The following is a 16,186-nucleotide window of genomic DNA, read 5'->3' as shown; positions in this document are numbered from 1 at the left end:
GAGGCGAGAGCGGGATGGAGGGGTGTGCGTGCTCCGCCGCTCCCTCTCCTCCCCCTACTTATAGCCTACGGGCTATGAAGCCGAGGGGCGGGCGTGGGATCGTGGGATTAACTGTGCCCACGACCCCACATTCCCACCTTTATCACGCAAGTTACTGCGTGCAGTAACTCCGCGGGGAAACGCAACCGCCCGCCTCGGCCGCAGCGGATCCGCTCGCGTGCCGAGGCCTGGTGGTGGCGGGCCCAGCCTGTAGTCACGTCCCATCATGCGCGTGGGCTTGCAGGCTGGCCCGGCTGGCTGGCGCCACGTGGCGCGCCCACAACGGGCGGCGGGCCGAGAAGCTTAGCTAACATGCCACCTAGTTCCCGCCGTGGCGTTCGAAGTTTCAGACAAATCCGACTGGACGCGGCCGACTCCTGCCAGCCGGCTTCCCAGGAGTCGGATGAAGCTTCCTTCAGAGCACCCGGAGGAGGAAACTGTTGAGGCTCCTTGGCTCCTCACCAGCTTCGGGGACTACTGTCGGAGTAATGGGCCACGGGTAGCCTAACCCGAGTCCGAGAATCTTTCAAGACATCGGGGCCGGCTGCGCCCCTCAAGATGTCAAGATGAAGCGCCGCCTTCTGGTGGCCGGTTGGCTGAACGGCCGACTGCCAGAAGACGGCCACGCTCAGGAAGGCGGTTCCAAGACGGGCCGACTCCTAGCAGGCGGCCTCCAAAGAGGCCGGCTCCTAGCAGTCGGCCCATGGCGCACTCGAAGTCTGCACCCCCATTAAGAAGACAAGACAGGGTGAGGTTACAGTGTAGCCCATCACCCCCGTATCCAGGGCCGGGCGTGGCCACAGTGCTCCGTATAGGCGGAGATCTCCGCCCGGCGCGGCACTGTTGCCACTCCGCCACTGACGTCACTCCTGTCAGGCGGAGCCCTGCTCCCACGACCGCCTGTCGGTACGGCCTGAAGACGGCGGGCCCTACCAGGCAGCAAGAGCCCGGAAGACGGCGGAAGCTTCACCAGTCGGACCCGAGGGGGGCCGGCTCCTAGCAGGCGGATCGTTCCTACCTCGGGGCCCATGCACCATTAATCAGATAAGACCGGGAATGGCTACAGTGATCTCCCGCCAGGCGGCGGGACTGTAGCCACGCTCCCCCGACCAAGCAAGCGTCATTAGCGTCACAGCTACAGTAATCCGCAGCCGGCAAGACCCGCGAGCGGCGGAGGCGGCCTGTCGGCTCTGTACCAGACCAGTCGGCGGGGCCCACCAGGCGGCGGGCCCCACCAGGCGGCGGAGAAGCCGGCGGCCAGAGAGACTGACAGTCGGGTCCTACACCCGGCCAGATTACCATTATACCCCTGGGGGGTAGGCCTATATAAACCCCCCAGGGCACCCATGCAAAGGGTTCCAACCTGTTAGAATTAGACTCACACCTAGGGGAAGAGGAGAGCAAGCCCTGCCTTCTTCTACCTCTAGCATACAGCTCGAGGAGCACCATTGTACTCACTAGTGCCTTAGTGATCATGCGGAGACCCTGCAGAGCAGGTGTAAGGGTATATTTATCCCTAAGGTGTTTTGGTGATTGATGACAATGCTTTTGCGGACTAATCGTGTGCGTTGAGTGTTTTTCAGAGATTCATTCTTTTGGGCACGAGACGATATCCTCCCCTCTGAACTTAAAGCGAAGACGGTGTAGTCCTTTCGGATTAGTTTGGTGGACTAGTTTCATAGGGATCACCGTACTATCAAGAGGGGGTCCGCTTTGGAAAAGCTAGGGCGGAATCATCACGTACACTTCCTTTGCCCCTCCCTCCGAGCCTTTCCGTTTCGTTGATGGGCTTGGATTCTCCTTTCCTTGTGCCCTCTCTGGTCCCAGCGGTAGTACCGCGCGCCAGAGCGGTAGTACCGCTTGGGTGGTACAAGCGGTAGTACCGCTCCGGAGCGGTAGTACCGCCCAGAGCAGTAGTACCGCTAGTAGCTCCGTGTGTGTGCTATCTCTGGTCCCAGCGGTAGTACCGCGGGACTGAGCGGTAGTACAGCTTGGGTGCCACAAGCGGTAGTACCGCTCTGGACGCGGTAGTACCGCTCCAGAGCAGTAGTACCGCTGGTGGCCCCAAGCCGTAGTACCGCTCTGGTCTCGTGCTAGTACCGCCTCGATTCGAGGGCTCATTTTTCGTGTCGGGTTTTACGGTACTGGCCGCGGCTGTGGGGGGCGTAGTACCGCTCCTGTGCGGTAGTACCGCCCTCCCTCCGCGGTAGTACCGCTGTGGACCAAGCGGTAGTACCGCACTTTTGGGCGGTAGTACCGCTTAGTGTTGCAAGCGGTAGTACCGCTGGCACAGCGGTACTACCGCTCTCTTCGGGGCAGAGGGGGGGTAACGGTTGGTTTGTTCCCCCCACTATATAAAGGGGTCTTCTTCCCCAAAGTTGACTCACCTCTTCCCCCAAAAGCTCCATTGTTGCTCCAAGCTCCATTTTCGCCCGATCTCTCTCCCTAGCCAATCAAACTTGTTGATTTGCTCGGGATTGGTTGAGAAGGCCACGATCTACACTTCCACCAAGAGAAATTTGATTCCCCCACTTATCCCTAGCGGATCTTGTTACTCTTGGGTGTTTGAGCACCCTAGACGGTTGAGGTCACCGCGAAGCCATAGTCCATTGTGGTGAAGCTTTGTGGTGTCGTTGGGAGCCTCCAATTAAGTTGTGGAGATTGCCCCAACCTTGTTTGTAAAGGTTCGGTCGCCGCCTTCAAGGGCACCAATAGTGGAATCACGGCATCTCGCATTGTGTGAGGGCGTGAGGAGAATACGGTGGCCCTAGTGGCTTCTTGGGGAGAATTGTGCCTCCACACCGCTCCAACGGAGACGTACTTCCCTTCAAAAGGAAGGAACTTCGGTAACACATCCTCGTCTCCACCGGCTCCACTCTTGGTTATCTTGTTCCTTTACTTTCGCTAGTTTACTTGTGTTGTTTCTCTTACTTACTTGCGTGCTTGTCGTCGTTGCATCATATAGGTTGCTCACTTAGTTGCATATCTAGACAACCTATTTTGATGCAAAGTTTAATTTGGTAAAGAAAAGCTAAAAATTGTTAGTTGCCTATTCACCCCCCCCTCTAGTCAACTATATCGATCCTTTTCAGCAGGACTAGGGGTGTTATCTCCTAGGAGAGCCCCGAACCTGGGTGCGCCGGCGTTCATGTCTACGCCTCATCCCGCTTCCAGGCACCGGCGATGTTCTACTCGCTCCCACCATGATAAGCCATCCATTGGCATATGTCGCACCCAACCCCCGACAGTGTGGGCCCCCTGATGTTGATTCTTTCGCCAGTATTTTTTATTATTTCCAAAACGTGTCTCCGTGGATTTTTAGGTCATTCCGAGAACTTTTATTTCTGCACAAAAATAACACCATGGCAATTCTGCTGAAAACAGCGTCAGTCTGGGTTAGTTCCATTCAAATCATGCAAGTTAGAGTCCAAAATAAGGGCAATGGAAAAGTAGATACGTTGGAGACGTATCAACCCTGGTTTGTTTTCTTTCACTAGTTTTTCTAATGATGTTGAAGTCACCTCCAATCAAAATGGGATTAGCACATTTTTGAAAAATTCTGGATAACTCAGCTAGAAAGATTGCTTTCCTTTCTGGTTGAGCATCTCCATAAATCACCACCAGGTCCCATATCAGTCTTGTTTTTAAATCTTGGAGTGTCATTTTGATATGATAATCTCCTTCGTCTCGTGAGATCACCTCTAAAGTGGTATAGTTAACTCCGAATAAAAGACCACCAGATTTCCCCCTAGCTGGGGTGAAATGCCAGTGAAAATCTCTGCCAGCATAGATTTGTTGTAGATCATTTCTAGAAAAATGTTGTCTCATAGTCTCTTGCAGACCTAAGAAGTCAACCTTCATATCCATAATCATTTCCCTAAGAAATCTTTTTTTAATGTCCCCCCCCCCAAAACCTCTCATATTCCAAAAAATACCTCTCATCTTTTTTTCCTCTTTTTCTTAACAGAAGATTCTAGAATTTTAACAGCAGAGGCAGTTTTAGCTCCAGAACCTCTGGTAGTTTTGCTTCTGTTTTTTCATTTTTTGGATGAGAATAGCCCCCTCAGTAAATCCCAATTTTCTTCTTCCTCTTTATCCTCATCATTCTCTCCCTGGTCTAATAAATCTTCTAAGGTGTGCTCCCGAGTGTTAATAATGTCAATTTCCTCAGGCAAAGAGGTTTGTTTTTTATTTTTGTTATAATCAGCTAACCACATATCAATTCTAGCCTGTTCAACAATTTTTATCAATTCTAAGTTATGTTTAACCATATCAGGTTTATTACCCAAGTTGACCCCCACCCCCTCAGCAATTTTCTGAAGGAAACTATCAGATCTAGACAAAATTCCAGAAGATGAAGGCTCACCATAGTTATTCTTCTTAGCTGCTCTTTCCTTGGCCAGCTCTGTGATCACTACACCACGACACCACACTAGCGACATGCATCTGTTCGCATAAGTACACATGCATCTGTTGGCATATCGATATTGCAGTCTTCCTTCCCTCTCAATCTAGCACATCTCCTTAGCTCTTCTTCCTCTTGGGATTCTAATTCCCCTTTCTCAGCTTTTTTCACTTTGGTCCCAAAAGAGTCTGTCTCTTGACTAGCAGTGTAACCCACTAGCTCCACATAACCTAGGCCAATAGCCTGATCCATCAGCTCTAAGTCTGTCATATCTTCCCCATCCACCTGCTTGTCTTCTGCTGTCGTTTCATCATCAATGGCCTCCTCTTCTTCTCCCATCTCAGTGTTTTTTCACCTGACTGGGACCCCCTCACTTCATCATTTACTTTCAGGTTGATTTGCAATAGTTCATGTTGTCTCCTGGCCTCTTTTTCCAGGGTTTTCCTTATGATTTCCATTTCTTTCCTCTTCTTCTCTTCAAGCATAAGTTGTGTAGTCTGTCTAGCAGCTAGTTCCTCTGTTTTTTGTAACCTCATCATCAAGCTGTCTTCTCCCCCCTGTGTGTCTCCCACTGTCTCTGTTCCCACTCTCTCTATAGTTGCTTCACTAGTTTGACCTGTGTCACCAGCTTTCAGAACCATTTGCTCATACTGTTTTAGCCCCAGGCTCCCAAGACTGACATTTTGTTTTCCAGTCTCAGATTTCTTGCTTTCCTTCTGCACATCATTCTCTCTGTGTTTCTGAACTTTCCAGGTCTAAGTAATCAAAGATTTTCCTTTTATTCCCCTCATCAAACTTGTACCATCCCTGCTCTGCAACAGAGTCAAACTCAAAGCCTATGTCATATAACAACAAGTCTTTTGTAGTTATCTCAGTTCCAGCAGGGGTCTTGTGCAAGTCCTCAGTCCTACCTTCACCCTGATTTCTTCCTTAGAATGTATATGTTCCACATCCACTTCCACCACAAGCCCCAAGGCTGAGCCAATTTCACACACACCCAGATAATGTCTCAATGTATGAGGCACTCCCCACATCTTGATCCAAACTGAACGAAGTTTTCCTTTTGCTTTATCATTTGGACTCCAAAAGTCCACCTCCACCATAGCTCCTGTACCAAGCAAAGTGAATTTTCCAAAATTCTTCAGCTCTACCAATTTGGCATTTGTTAGGAAATCTTATAAGAAAGGTTTTTGGACTCTTAAATTTGGCTCTCCAGGTCCACCCCCAATCAAACATTTTGCTAAATCCATAAGCAATTGTGGTTTCATTCAGCTGTCCAGCATGCACTGTAACCAAGGCCATAGGATTTGTGTGTTCAGCAGCCACTATGTCTTTTGTATTTTGAACCAGAAGACACCCCAGGCCCCTAGCTCCATATCCAACATATTTAGCAACTGGTTTAACTTGTTTTAACACAGTGCATTCTTCAGTACTGTGGGATGGCCTCTGACACATAACACATAACACCTTGTTCTTGCAGTCACTCTTTAGATGTCCCTGTTCTTTGCACTTGACACAGAATAGTTCTTTAATATTCCACGTTTCCTTCTTTTTTGCTGCCTCTTTTGGCCCTTCCTCTTTTGCTCCCCCTTGTGTCTGTTAAATCTCCTATTTTGGCATATTTGAGAGCAGGTACTGGTATTGTGGAGCCATTTGGTCTTGTGGTATGAAGCCAAATTGCCCAAGCCCCAATCCAATAGGCACCATCTGTGGGAAGTTGCTGTTACTCATCATTGGGAAACCTCCAGCCATCTGAACATGTCCTCCCTGCATCCCCATCTGCTGCATATTGGGATTGCCAACAACAACCCCATTTCCAGGTCCTGTCTCCCCAATCCCAGTCTGAGATCTCTCCTGTTGATTCCCCATTCTGCCTGAATTGAATCTGCCTGGCTTGTTGTCACCATCTCTTCCATTTCCTGTCGATGCTCCTTCCCCACTAGATCCACTACTATTCGTCCCAGATCCTCCTCTAAAGCTTCCATCCCTATTTCTCCAATCATAACCATCTTGATCTCTCTCATCCTGCCTGTAAGACCCTCTGCCAAAATTACCAGACTTGCCATAGAAATTACCTCTTCCACCAGGGTTAGCCCCTCTTCCTGGTCTTGGTCTCCAACTATCCTGCCTGCTTGCCATGGTTTCCTCTTCTTCCCAGTAGTTTTCTTCCTCCTCAGAATTCACCCCCAGGCTTGCCGCCGCCGTGTTCTTGTTAGGGTTTGGTACGTGGAGGAAATCAGGTTCTGGAATGTAAGGTGGGATCCCTCTTTTATATAGGGCCTCTCCCCCCCTCTCCTTCTTTTGGGCCACCCCCACCAACCACTTTTTTGGGCCTGGGGCAGCAAGGCCCAACTTGCCAACTTTCCCCAATTTTCCGTGGTCCATAAAGCTTCCCCCTCTTCTCTCCTCCCCTGTTTCATGCTCTTTCCTTTCTCTCTGAACTCCATCAGCCACTTATTCCAGCACAGTATTTTCTGGGATTTCAATCTCTCCTATAATTTTGTGAACATTCCCACCCTCACAGAAAACCATACCTCTGTTATCAATTCCCTCATCATTGAGTTTTTCTCCCTCAATCTCAATATCAGATAGATATTCAGGGAATCTGGTTAGATCCCAGACTTTTGTGGCCCTGTGCTTAACTTTTATCAATGCCATATCCACTTCACCATTATGATATTTACCCCAATTACCCCAATTAGACGAATCAATGTGTGTAAAGTTATCCTGACAATCTGTCAAAATTTTAACACCCAGCCCATTATCAACTTCTGCTTCATTTTTCAAGAGCAAACTCTGAACATATATGTTCATTTTTTTCCTTCATCCTACGGTTAATCCGCCTAATTTGGCGCTGACTATCAATTTTATGAGTTCTACCCCAGATTCATAGGCAGGAGGTATGTAATTGAGCATGGGACAGTAAGCATTACCTGAAGTGGCGACATCCTCGTCAGAATCATCGCCTGAATCTTCACTAGCCAGCCTCCAGAAGCGGTTGCTGGCTAGTGAAGAGCTCAGGCGTCGATTCTGGCGAGGCATGCCAAGCAGCGAGGCGTCGGAGTTGGAGGGGTCGGAGCAAGTCGAGCGGAGCGCCCCCCCCCCCCCCCACACCTCCTGCGGTGGCTGTTCCACCGGGTCCTCGTGGATCACGATCGACGATCGGATCCATGGCCGACCCTAGAGCAGGAAGGGCCAGGACCCCCTCGCGGGATCTGAGAGCCGATTCCCTCATGGCCGGGGCGAGATTCGCGGTCTCGAAGGAGGTGAAGGCCACCCACTTCCTCGCCACGGATCTCATCGGCGAATCCGCCTGATCCATCACCCACAGCAGCACCTACAGCGGATGTTTGCGCCCGCCGCGTCCGAAGAGCGTCTCTCCTCCGCCGCCTTCAGTCCCTCGAAGATCGCCTCCGCATACATCTCGCGTTTGCTTGTGTACCACGATCCAATCTCTCTCAGACGGGCTCGCAGGCGCGCATCCCTGCCTGCGAACCTCTGCATCTTCTCCGCGTCGATCTCCACCATCTCCGCCGCGGACACCTGTGAGCGAAGGAGTAGATGGGGTGTGGGGAGAAGAGGTGGGAGGCGAGGCGAATTCGGTGCGAGCTCACCAGATTTATCGCCCGACTTTAATCCCCCACCGGCCGCAATTCCTCTCCCACCGACCGCATTTCCTCCCTCGCAGGCTCCCGGGGCGCCTCCCCCGTCGTGGATCTCCCCCTCGATATGCGCAACATGGCAGGGGAACGCGACCGTGGCACCAGGGCGAGCACGATCCCTCCCCCAGCACGCACATCAACCGTGTACCCCCGCTCGTCGACGAGGTGCACCGTCGCCGGGCGCGAGCGTAGAACCACCTCGCCACGGTGGTACCTGAGAACCTTCGCCGCCCTGAGATCCGCGGCGAACCACGCCGGCCATCGCTGTGCTTCGGTTTCGCCCGCCGCGTCGCCAGAGAGACGTGTCGAGTCAATCATCGTGATCTAATTTTCAACCCTAGCATGCCACTTACCGGGCACAACTCTAAAAACGATCCGGTAACCTGACCACTCATGGTCCGAGGACTGGACATGGTCGGACCACTCCGTAAAAATGAATCTGGTAATCTATACCTACTATTAAAGGGAATAGATATTCTTGGTTTGGTTTAGTCCTTTTTGTTTGGCTCGTACACATGCTAAGCGACCTGGGCCAGGTACTTGTATGTCGATGGGCCTTTTATGGGCTTTCATAGAGACCTCAAAAAATAATTGGGTCAAAATAAATCAACATTGTTGGAATTGAACGCAGGACCTCCTGTCTGGATTTTCGATGTAACAACCAACAACCTATGTGCCATTCACATGTAGTAATCCCAACTCACTCTAAATATACGAGTGACAGTCCTCAAGTTTAGGGCGAGCTAATTAAAGGAAGGATTGTGGGCTTAAATAAAATATTTAAACGGATGTGGCTATTAAAGAAAGGATTATGGCTAAACCGATGGAATAATTAAAAGAAAGATTGTGGTCTTAATAAATAGAATATTCAAACAGATGAGGCTAATTAAAGGAAGGACTTGAGGTAAAAAGGTAGGATAATTAAAAGGAAGGATTTGTAGGCTTCAATGTGTTGGGACTGCTAAATTAGAAAAGGAAGGATTTGATTACCGACTAAAACGGGTGAGAACATCATGGTAATTAAAGGAAGGATCATACTTAAATGAAATCACTGGGAGATTATGCCTAGGAAAGAAAAAGAAAATATGAACATGACTAAATTGCATCGTATTTTGTAATGTTTATTTTGTAGAAGGATGTTGTGTTGCAGCATGTTGTTGATAGTGAATCCAGTGCTGCGGGATGTTATGCTTGTACAAAACATTAATTTTTTCGGTTGCAACGCACGGGCATATGTGGTAGTAAATACCTACTCATCATGGCCGATGAGTTCACAAAGTGGATGAAGCTGAAGCCGGTTGCCGCACAAGCTGCCGAGTCGGTCATAAAATTCATGTCCGGTGTTACGACATGCCCCACAACATCATCATGCATAACGGGTCAAATTTTACACTGGCACGCCACACGGCCACTTACATCATGCCTAACTGTAGCCGGTGCTCCCAGCAACTCACCTCGACAAGCTGCTGGAAAGAGACAAGCTTCTACCCGCGTCAGCGAGGACTCCCACACCGACAACGACCCTTCTTCTAAGAGAAAATGGATTATTTGCCCCCAATTTACCTCTACCTTTGATCATCCCCCTCCCTCCCTCCCTCCCTCGAGATTGACGGGTGTTGACCCCATGTAAAGTGCGGCAAAAGATCTAAATCCCCCCCTTCTATAGTCACCTCGACCCAGATTCAGCGACGAAGTCCCCTTCCAAGCTCGTCAACGCCCAGAACCGTCTGTCCTTGCCGCCCACCAGCCAAAGGGGAGAAAGCAAAGCAATGGAAGCATTATCATTTGGAAGTACCCTTGCCAAAGAAAAAGAAAAAAGGCATTTGGAAGCAGCAGCTGGAAGCGGCCTGTCCACCCACATGGACACACGGACGTTCTTTTTCATTGCCGACTCAAGCAAAAGTGCAAGGCCAAAAATTTCATAAAACCACAAATCTGTGATAGCATTAGCATTTGGTATCATGCAACGAACTCAACATTCATTTCACATAGCTCACCACACATCGTGAAATGATATTCCTCATTAACGAATAAGTTTCGAACTAAGATGTGGGTCATCTGTCACTATGTGAATAAGTCTCGAATTAAGATATGGACCATCTGCTACTATGAACTATTTATGATGAAATCATCAAGTCAGTAACATTCGACGGATTTGTACGACATATCCAAAGCTTCATGCATCGAGTAACAAAAAGATACAATACTCAACGCGCCGATCATGCATACGTGGTATCGAAAATCCTGCATATGTTCTTGGAGCGGGAAAGGACAACGGGAACTGCAGTACCACATAACAGTCGAGAATCTTTGGCAAGCAATAAAAGAACTCCACGATATATACACATCCGGGTCTTCTGTCAAAGGATCCACCACCGCACCATCAAAGGATCCACCAACCTACATAGATAAGTAAAAGCATATGGTCAAGATAAATGCAAATTCACCCAAAAAGAGCATTGGTATATGAGACAATGTAATATAAAAACAGTAGTAATATCGACAGAATATGGCAATGGCACTCAAAGTTGACTTTATCGAAGTTAGAAGTTTTACTTTTAACACATCTTAGAACAAATTGTGTGCCCGAGGTTGCAATATACCAATGATATGTTAATTGTGTTGGAAGGAGATATAGTTCGAGACAGATTCCTTAAAGAGATTTTGGATGCCTTCGCCAACACCAGGGGATTGAGAATCAACTACCTGAAATCCTGTTATTTCTGCAGTTGATAAGAGATTAAGAAGTTTCTTGTTGGGCTTCTTACCAAAGGAGGTCGGCTCACTCTCATCAAATCAGTTCTAACGGCTATCCCCACTTATTTATGTCCTCCATAAAGCTCCCTCGACATATTATTGATGAGATTGACAAGCTCAGACAATCATTCTTGTGTAAAGGATAAAAGAAATCTAGTGGGAGTGACTGCTTAGTAGCTTGGGACCAAGCTTATTGGCCTTTTGATGAAGGGCTTGGAATTAAGAATCTAAAGATACAGAATGATTGCCTTTTAACAGAATTTGTTCATCGGCAAGGGACTAAGGCAAGGGGACCCTCTGTCCCCTTTGCTTTTCAATTTAGTGGTAGATGTTTTGACTAGGATGTTTATCAAATCTTCTGATAAGCATTTAACTCAAGGGCCTTGCTCATGACCTCTGCCCTGGAGGTGTCATCAGCTTGCAATATGCTGATGACACCATCCTGTTTGTGGATGGTGATCCTTCCATGGCCACAAACCAGAAATGGGTTTTAACCTGTTTTGAGCAAGTGTTTGCTATGAGGATCAATTATATCAAGAGTGAGATGATCCCTCTGAATTTAGAAGCCAATGAGGTTGATGCCTTTGTACATATCTTTGGCTGTCCATTAGGTAATTTCCCTATTAAATACTTAGTAGTCTCTTTGCATTTTGAGAAATTGTCTAGGGAGGATATCCAACCTCTTATAAATAAAATCCTGAAGAGGATTGCAGGGTGGAGAGATAAGTTACTCTCCTATGTTGCTAGACTTGTCTTGATTAAGACCTGCCTTGCTAGCATTCCCATTTATCTTCTTTCCTTTTTCAAACTCCCCAAGTGGGCAGTAAATATGATTAACACCCAGATGGCAAACTGCCTAAGGAATGATTTTGAGGGCCATAGGAAAATGCACCTAGCAAACTGGCCTTTAGTCTCCATGAAAAAAGATTTTGGAGGCTTAGGCATTCCTAACATTCATGACCTTAATATATGTTTGTTGGGTGCTTGGGTGAATAGATACATGTCTGATGAGGGGAAGATTTGGAAGACTGTAGTTGATAAATACAAACCAGTGCCAAATATTTTCTGTATCCAAGACAAAGATGCATCAACCTTTTGGAAAGGAGTGGTGTGGGCCTCTAAGGCAGCCAAATTTGGATACAAATGGGCATTGGGAGATGATAATAAAATTAGATTTGGGGAAAATTGCTGTGTTTGGATCATCACCACTTTCCATCCAATTCTGGGATTTATATGTCATGTGTAGAGAACAGGGGCAAACTGCCAGACAAGTGTGGGATGGGGTAACCCTAAAGCTCACTTTCAGGGGAGCCTTCTCACCTATGATGGATAAATGGTTTGAGCTAGAGACCATTGTTAATAGTATCTCTTATTCAGAGGATACTGACTCCCTGGTGTGGTAGTACACTGCTTCAGGGACCTACTCCTCAAGTTCTCTATATGCAATTATCAACTATAGGAGGGTCACTCCTGTTTTGATACCTGCTGTCTGGAAGCTTGTGGTACCTCCCAGGATACATATCTTCTTGTGGTTAGTTGCTTATAACAAAATTATGACAAGGGACAACCTACAAAAGAGAAATATGGGGAAACCTGTGGAGTGTGTTTTCTGCTTAGAACATGAGAGTGTGCAATATCTCTTTTTTTTATTGTTCAATAGCCAAGCTTGTTTGGGAAGAAATTAGTTCCTTTTTCTCTAAACAAGTAGGCACTTCTGTGGAATTGATGTCTTCTTGCTGGGTTGCTGGCATGAAGATGGATACAACTAACTCTGTTGTAGCTGCCTCTTTTGTGGTCCCTGTGGAAACACGGAAATAACATAGTTTTTAACAGTGCTGTCTGGCTTTCTTTGAATCAGGTTTGGTCAATGATTTTAAGAACGCTCAGGAAATGGCGCCTCCTTTACAAGGACCACATGTTGGAACAGATGGATCAGTTCTGCCTCCACTTGCAAGGCTTGCTGGGAAGACATGCACAATTGGAGTGGGGGTGAAGGAGCAAGATGATATCGGTGGTTACCCATCTACCTTCATGCATGGTGGGCAGAGGCTGTTGAGCCCTACGTCTACACTGGAGATCGTCTACTCGCCGCTACCCCCAACCCCTCAGCTGCTGGCGTAGCTTTGCTTCGGGGCAACTTGCAGTTTTCTGCATTCTTATCTTGGTTAGCTTGTTTCCCTTTTAGTTTCCCCTGTTGGGTTATCCGTTTTCCTGGCACTCTGTAATAAGCTGTGAACACCAAAGTAGTGGTGCGTCTATTTTCGTTTTCATCTAGCTAGTTTCCTTTCTGTACTGAACAAAACAAGCCGTCTTATTTTCGGGCTTCTATGCAATGGAGCCAGGGAGCTCTCCCTGTTGATCTAAAAAAAATGTCCATCGGCTACTCATCTCTCCTGACATACCATGGGCAGTGGATTATGGCGGAGCACTCTAGTGTTAATAACATGAAAAAACCAGGAAAATGAGAGCCTGGTCGCAGATCAGCAAACTCATTCATGCATATGGAAGGGGGGGAATACTTGTGTTCAGGTGGGGGTACGATGAAACTAAATCTCTGTGGAAAGGCAAATGGACTAGCAATGAGACACTTTGTATCTAGTTCCCAGCTCTCTTCTCAGGCACTCAGACCCAACATATCTCTTGTAAATTGCCACGGCGGAGGATCGTGGCTAGTGCCCACTAGACCCAATAACATGGAAGGCATAGCTGTTGCTTTTTAATTGAAAAAAAGATACGAGACAGAGGAATGACTACTTCGGCAATGAAACAGTATAGAGAAATGTTAAGACATACCATAGGCTTTCTTATGGCAATAGAATCTGTGCAGTTCTTTATCAGCCAGTGAGTTGAACAGAACTGTGCAGTTCTGCTCAGTGCACTTGATAGTAGCCCTGCGATGCTGCATCTTGCAGTGAGACTTCATCTAAAAAGGAATCCGCAAGAATCAGTAAACATACAATTTGGGGGGTCAACTACTATTGAATCAAGACGCTTACATTAGTTTCATCAATGTAGATGGGAGTGTTTCTAGGGTTGTCTTCCTGGCAGATATGGCAGGGTAGCATTCCATCGGGTCTACAGTAAAGCGCTATGCAGTACCTCTTGAAGAAGACAATCTCTGGGTCGGTCTCTGGGCGAAGCTTCTCTGCAGATGCAACCTGTTCTAGGAACATATTGATCGCTTCTTGTCGCGTCTTAGCCATTAACCTTCAGAAAACAAGTTCATTACTTTCAGCACGGTATTGCACAGCTAAAGAGACTAGAATATATATATATAACAGGCATATCACGATTTTTCAGTGTTTTCGCTGTACATAAATGATAAAAGAATCTGCACTTCAGTGTTCTCGTCCCCGGGACGCAACGAGACCGTCGCGGTGTCGCGGTCGGACGGTCTCGTTGCGTCCCGTCCCCGTAACGGTATAATATCACATAGTTCTCTGCTGGGCTTCCCCAGATGGTCCAGAACCCATCAAATTCTTCAAAGGATCCAAATGATCATAGCATATGGGACCTAATCTGGAAAACCAAAGTCCCTGGGAAGATAAGAATCTTTGGATGGAGGGTGGCCACGAACACCCTAGCAACAAAGGAAAACAAATGGAAAAGAACTCTTGAGGACGAGTACCATGCAGTGATCATGTGCACAAAGAGTAGGGGCCTAAGATCAGCCATGAGAGGATCCTGGAATCTGCCGCCAGAACAAAAATTCAGGCACACAGGTGATGATTGGCTACAAGTGCTCCTGGACTCTGTAAATGAGGACATGCGAGCAAAAATCATGCTGCCTATCTGGCGCTGTTGGTTTCTCCAGGAAGATTGTGTGCGCAAGGACGGCAAGGAAACAATCGGTCGGTCTGTTCTTTTCCTAAAACAGTATGAGGAGGAGCTGAAAAATGCAGAAACTTCAGTTGAGTGGATGGGAGGGAAGAACACCTGCATCAGGGAGGTGACCACACCGGGATTGCCACCTGCCAAGGACATAAAGTGGAGCCCTCCAATGCATGGAACTGTCAAACTCAACACTGATGCGGCTTATTTGGCTGAAACAGGTGAAAGCTCCGCTGGTGCTGTTGCCCGTGACTCTAGGGGCTGTGTACTCTTCTCCGCTGGTGCTGGTGCTGTAGCGTGGAAGAGGCCGAGGCTAGAGCCGTCCTTGTCGGCATCCAGGAGCTGGCCAAGATTTCAAATGCCAATGTAATCATCGAGACGGACAGCCTATTCACTGTCAAGGAACTGTCGACGCAGACCCCCACGCGCTGCCCCTGCTACGGCACCATGATGGATATCCGTCAGGCTATGTGTTCCTTCTCGGAGAGCTCTGTCAGATACGCGGAGAGAAGCAGAAACTCCCTGGCACACAATCTGGCTGCACTGACTAGGAGTGTAGGAGATATTCGGTTGACTGCAGATGTTCCGACTAGTTTACGATCCCTACTGATATCTGAATATCCTAGTCCTTCTGAGTAGGCTTGTCTACTTCAGATCTCAAAAAAAATAAAAAATAAAAATATCACATATTTCTGATGCACGACATGCCACTCTAATATGATCATACAGCCCATCATAAGAACATAGGAACCTGGCCACACAACTTACTCCCCAAATCAAGCAACCCAGCACACCTAGCCAAAATCGAGGGGACGAACCCAATCAGGATTCAGGAAGCCGATAGCTACGGCGACGCGGGGCGGGGCGGGGGCGGCCTCCGAGGGCGACGGAAACCAAGCCCATCGAAACCCTAAGACCAATGCCGACCCCGAACTTCAATTCGCAAAACTCGTCAGAAAATTCAGACGCAAACTTCCAGCGATTCGAGGGGGAAGCGGGAGGAGGGGGGAGGAGAGGGAGGGGGGAACGCACCGGAGCGGATGGATGATTCCGAGGAGCGGCGAAGAGGCGGGGAGGAAGACGATGACGACGGCGAGCGCGAGGCGGGGCGGGGCGGTGCGGGCGGGGAGCAGCCTCCGAGCGAAGCGAAGTCCCAGCGTCTCCGTGCGGGAGAAAAACAGAGAAGAGAGTGGGGCCCAAATGTCAGTTAGAGGAAACGGCACCAGCCTGCTCCCCCTCCTCTGCTCCATCCTTACTCCCGCACCATCCATTCTTCATCTGACGGTTACAACATTTTTCCTCCCTCCTGATTCTTTTTCAGTCGGAAACAAAAGCTAAATATTGAGTTGAACAAAATCATCATGCTACGAAGAACCGGAGCTAAATGTTGATGCACACAGGAATGTGTTGTGGTGTCGCCGCATGCCAACAAAGAAGAATGAACACACAAAAGCTGCATGCACCAATCGACTAGTTGCTCAGAAGGTACAGG

At 48.2% G+C, this 16,186-nt stretch overlaps 1 protein-coding gene across 1 annotated transcript; it reads right to left on the bottom strand.

The window, feature by feature from the left end:
- Positions 1 to 10,023: 10,023 nt before the first annotated feature.
- LOC109769562 (uncharacterized) lies at positions 10,024 to 15,944 on the bottom strand. The gene is made up of 4 exons (XM_073511432.1): positions 15,727 to 15,944; positions 13,860 to 14,070; positions 13,657 to 13,786; positions 10,024 to 10,506 (listed from the first exon to the last, which is right to left on the bottom strand). Exons 1-4 carry the CDS (start codon positions 15,942 to 15,944, stop codon positions 10,490 to 10,492), a joined length of 576 nt encoding a protein of 191 aa, XP_073367533.1. The 3' UTR covers positions 10,024 to 10,489.
- Between the last annotated feature and the right edge of the window lie 242 nt (positions 15,945 to 16,186).

This window comes from Aegilops tauschii, chromosome 3 (assembly GCF_002575655.3).
Source record: "Aegilops tauschii subsp. strangulata cultivar AL8/78 chromosome 3, Aet v6.0, whole genome shotgun sequence".
NCBI classification, from domain to species: Eukaryota; Viridiplantae; Streptophyta; class Magnoliopsida; order Poales; family Poaceae; genus Aegilops; species Aegilops tauschii.
The sequence above is the reverse complement of the archived record's forward strand: the minus strand, read 5'-3'. Positions and strand labels throughout refer to the sequence as shown.

What these genes read in the sequence shown, in the direction of transcription:
- LOC109769562 (XM_073511432.1), bottom strand. Translation starts at nt 15,944, where the DNA reads ATGGAGCAGAGGAGGGGGAGCAGGCTGGTGCCGTTTCCTCTAACTGAC. An exon ending in GGAATCATCCATCCGCTCCG is followed by an intron (nt 14,071 to 15,726) that starts GTGCGTTCCCCC and finishes TGTTTTCTGAAG; the next exon opens with GTTAATGGCTAAGACGCGAC. An exon ending in TCTACATTGATGAAACTAAT is followed by an intron (nt 13,787 to 13,859) that starts GTAAGCGTCTTG and finishes ATTCCTTTTTAG; the next exon opens with ATGAAGTCTCACTGCAAGAT.